At 33.8% G+C, this 5,000-nt stretch overlaps 1 protein-coding gene across 2 annotated transcripts in view; it reads left to right on the top strand.

The window, feature by feature from the left end:
- Window positions 1–5,000, top strand: part of LOC106878049 (protein DD3-3) — a 20,417-nt gene that overhangs the window by 13,433 nt on the left and 1,984 nt on the right. Inside the window, exons 10-12 of one of the 2 annotated variants that reach the window (XM_089344130.1) lie at window positions 8–70; window positions 1,637–1,926; window positions 3,282–3,335. In XM_089344130.1, coding sequence (XP_089200256.1) covers window positions 8–70; window positions 1,637–1,926; window positions 3,282–3,335 — 407 coding nt within the window. Of the gene's footprint in view, window positions 1–7; window positions 71–1,636; window positions 1,927–3,281; window positions 3,611–5,000 lie in introns of those variants that run through there. The other variant, XM_089344129.1, reaches the window with a different exon arrangement.

Below are 5,000 nucleotides of genomic sequence, written 5' to 3'. Positions count from 1 at the left end.
TTTGCAGATACAACATTAGTACGGATGACTATTCGACAACTGAGACGACCTCTGAAGATAACGAAGACGTGTAAGTCGAGAACCGAGAATGCTGCGTCTCCATTTCTTTTCTTTTTTAAATTAAGCTAAAGCCATTCGTGGCTGATTGGTCTGTTAGAAAAAACAATTGATCAGAAATATAGGGTGACTTAAAAGTCTATTATTATTATTATCATCATCATCATCATCATCATCATCATCATTATTATTATTATTATTATTATTATTATTATTATTATTATTATTATTATAGATAATATTAGGACTGCTATGGCTCCTCTGGAAGGAATATGTAAATATAAAAGAAGAGTGCCATGATTAAATTTGCTGAACGATATTTCGGGATCTCGTGAACCTTCAGCAAATTTAATTACGGCACTCTTCTTCTTTATTTACATATTCCTTCCAGAGGAGTCATAGCAGTCCTATATTATCTATAAAAAAAGAAATGAAGTAGACTGACATAACACATTTTTGAACCCGTTGAAGGTACACGAGATACCGAAATATCGTTCAGCAAATTTAATTATGGCACTCTTCTTCTATATTATTATCATTATTATTATTGCAATAAAGAAGAATGCGACTGTTATCAAATAAACAATATTTCGACATCTCGTGTGTCTTCCACAGGTTCACAAATAAACTTGTCAATCTACTTCATTCTGGTTAATATCTATAGGACTGAGGTGACTCCTCCAGAAATTAAAGAAACGATAAAGAAGAGTACGACAGTGGAAGACGCACGAGATGTCGAAATATTGTTCATTTGATACCAATGGCACTCTTCTTTATTGTTTCTTTAATTTCTGGAGGAATAACATCAATCCTGTAAATATTATTATTATTATTATTATTTTATGTTTGATTTTTGTTTTGCATTTGTACAAGTTGGATCCAAGTCTCACCCAGAGACCGCAAGAGACAACAAGTTAGAAGTTCATGTAGGTGTTATGCCTTGGGTACCATATATTTGGATTTGTACATAGTGTTGTTCTAGAGAATGTTTAAGAAACCATAAGAAAATTATGTGTTTGTTGTAAAATTTGAGATCACATAGATAGTATTTATTATTATTATCATTATTATTATTATTATTATTATTATGATGATGAATATATAAAGGATTGAGGTAACTCCTCCAGAAGATATAGAGTCAAAATTAAAAGAAGAGCGCCATTGTTATCTAGTGAACGATATTTCGACATCTTGTGTGCCTTCAACAGGTTCAAAAAATAAACTTGTAAATCTACTTCATTTTGGTTAATATATAAAGAATTGAGGTAACTCCTCCATAACAATGGCACTCTTCTTTTAATTTTGACTCTTTATCTTCAGGAGGAGTTACCTCAATCCTTTCTATATTAACCAAAATGAAGTAGATTGATAAAATTATATTTTGAACCAGTTGAAGACACACAAGATGTTGAAATATCGTTCACTAGATAACAATGGCACTCTTCTTTTAATTTTGATATTATTATTATTATTGTTGTCATTATTATTATTATTATTGTCATTATTATTATTATTGTCATTATTATTATTATTATTATTATTATTATTATTGTCATTTTGGTTGTTGTTACTCTTTCAGAGAGAAAGGAATAGAGTCTCCAGTTCAAGACAACCCGGTCGTGAAACTTGCCGGTCTAGAGCTCAAGTTGGCAATCAACCCTGCTCAGTTCGGCAGAACCTTCCAGGACAGAAGCCACGTATTCCACTTGATGCCACGTCCTCAGGACGCTGACACCGAGACCATCCACAATCTGAACGTCCGCGGAAAACGGGGTAACATTGTACAAGTGTTCCCGGCTGTGGAGTACGACTTTGTACCCAACAATCTCGAAATGACTTCCAAGGACCTGGTACACATCCAATGGACTGGTGAGCTGAGGTCTCAGATAATAACGTGCACGCGCGCGCGCGCGTGTATGTGTATATGTTCTTGTGTGTGTGTTTTCGTGTGTGTGTGTGTGTATGTGTGTATCTATCTGTCTGTTTTCTGTCTCTCCATCCATCCATCCATCCATCCATCCATCTGTTTACCTGTCTGTCTATATGCGTATATAGACAGACCTGACGATTAGCTGTATTTTTGAATATAATTTATTTTCGATAATTTTAATTGATTTTAATCGATTAAAATTTCCTTTCTATTTGAAAATTAGTTATGAAACACGTGTAGTCATTTTACTATCTTTATCTTATGATATTTACTTTGTTTTATATTATACTCATTTATTGTGCTTTTAATTATTAATTTTTCTATATGTGATGTGGATTTTCGTCGATGAGTTCTTGAAACTTGGTTCTTTTCCCCAAAACTATATATTTTTATATATATTATAATCTATAAAGCTCAATTTAATTTTAATTTTTTATAAATTGATTTTAATTGAGAATTTACCTGTAATTTTGGATTTTGTCCCTAATATTATTATATATATATATATATATATATATATATATATATATATATATATACATAAGTGCAGGAGTGGCTGTATGGCAAGAAGCTTGCTTTCCAACCACATGGCTCTGGGTTCAGTCCCACTGCGTGGCACCTTAGGCGTGTGTCTTTCACTGCAGCCTCGGGCCGACCAAAGCCTTGTGAGTGGATTTGGTAGACGGAAACTGAAAGAAGCCCGTTGTATATATATATGTGTGTGTGTGTGTGCGTATGTAAATGTATTACATGAAACCCTCAAAACTTGAGTTAGTCTGTTGCTCTTGCTAAATACTAATATATATATATATATATATATATATATATACGTATATATATATATATTATATATATATATATATATGTTTGTATATATATGTGCATGTGTATATATATATGTGTATGTATATATATATATATATATATATGTGTATGTATATATATATGTGTATGTATATATATATATATATATATATATATATATATATATATATATATATATGTATATGTATATATATATATATATATATATATATATATATATATATATATATACGATAGGCTTCCTTCAGTTTCCGTCTACCAAATCTACTCCACAAGGCTTTGGTCGGTCCGGGGCTATAGTCGAAGACACTTGCGCAAGGTGTCACGCAGTGGGACTGAAACCTGAAACATGTGGTCGCGAAGCTAACGTTTTGCAACACCTCCCCACCCCACGCCTTCAACTATTCATTATTCTTCGTTCTCTCCATATTCTGGGGGTTCCTTAATATTGCCATTCCTTTCTTTACAGGCAGCAACACGCACAACAACAGGAACTATGGCAATGCTGGAATAGGCTTAGATGGTAAAAACATTATTATTATTATTATTATTATCATTGAAGTAGAATTCTTAGAGCGTATGCCACCGCCACCGCCACCACCGCCACCACCACCACCACCACCACCACCGCTACCACCACCTCCACCACCACCGTCGCCACCACCACCACCACCACCACCACCGCCTATACCACCACCACCACCACCACCACCACCACCACCACCAACAACAACAACAACAACAACAACAAGCCTTCACGTGTTGAGCGTGGAGCAAGGGTAGATAAATAAAGGGAGGTTATTGTCAAATTGTACAAGGGCAGAGTTCTTTCCCTTAGAAAACGTTATAAGTTTGGCGTTAAACTCCATAAATTATTTGAATGCTTTCAACATTTGAAAAACACAAAACAAGAACTTTTAATCATTGGCTTTTCATGTGGAGGGTATCTTAGAATTCTATTCGGCTTAACTTTTTAAAAGAAAAGAACCTTAGAGCTTAGTGCGTGACACACACACACACACATAGACACATACATATGCATATATACACAAATGAATATATACAGACACACACACACATATATATATATATATACACACACGCATATGTATAAAAATATATAATAGTATATAAATAATACAATATTCTATATATATATATATACATGTATGTATGTATGTATGTATATAATATATACATGGTGTGTGTAAGATATTTGAGGATAGACTTATGTTTATAAAATTTAAAAAAAACATGTATAATAACAGATAACTTTATTTATCAAAAAATGCTATCAGGATAAAAATAAACCTTCTTTTCTATAATGTTATTCAATAAAGCCACCTTCAGCTTCAACAACTGCTTCTATATGAGATCTAAATCATCTCCATGCTCGAATCAAGCGGTCCTGGTTCACTTTGGATATTACTCTGACTGTGGCAGCTTTCAAAGAATCTTTGGTGTTATGGGTGTGTTCATTGACCACTCTCTCTACAATGCTCCACATTTAATAGTCCAATGGATTGAGATCTGGGGAATTAGGAGACCAAATGTTAGGGGTTATGTGACCATGAAAATTTTCAGCCATCCATTCCTGTGTTACTAAAGCCATGTGTGATAGTGCAGAGTCTTACTGAAACACATATGGCCTTCCATTGCATACACTATCTATCCAGGGCTTAATAATAATTTCCAGGGCCTCAATGTAGGTGGCAGAGTTAACTCTAAGGCCTTGTGGAAAGAAGTAAGGAGGCATCACATGTCCTTCATTGCTGATAACCCCTAAAACCATGACAGTTGCAGGAAATTTTGTATGCATAACATTTGGAACTTCAGAAGGGTCTGCACATAAACATCTGTCATTTCTTCTGTTAGATTTTTGCTCTCGGGTGAAGTTTTTCTTGTTTGAGAAAAACCAAATCAAATCTTCTGCTGGGGTTTTCAGTTTGTTTAAGAACCTTTTAGATCTGATATAGTGATTTTCTTTTGCTTTTTCTGACAAATTGACTTTTCCTCATCTTATACAACATTTCTGACTGTTCCTTCTAACACATGGACTTTCTGGGATTGTAATCAATGTTCTGTTGAACTTGCTGGATAAATTCAGGTGTTCTGGTGAGTTCAAAGCATTTAGAATGCTTTTTATGCTTTGATACAGGTGATACATTTCCATTTTCAGTCTCTAGCT

This window comes from Octopus bimaculoides, chromosome 28 (assembly GCF_046866305.1).
Source record: "Octopus bimaculoides isolate indiv1 chromosome 28, ASM4686630v1, whole genome shotgun sequence".
NCBI lineage: Eukaryota > Metazoa > Mollusca > Cephalopoda > Octopoda > Octopodidae > Octopus > Octopus bimaculoides.
The sequence above is the reverse complement of the archived record's forward strand: the minus strand, read 5'-3'. Positions and strand labels throughout refer to the sequence as shown.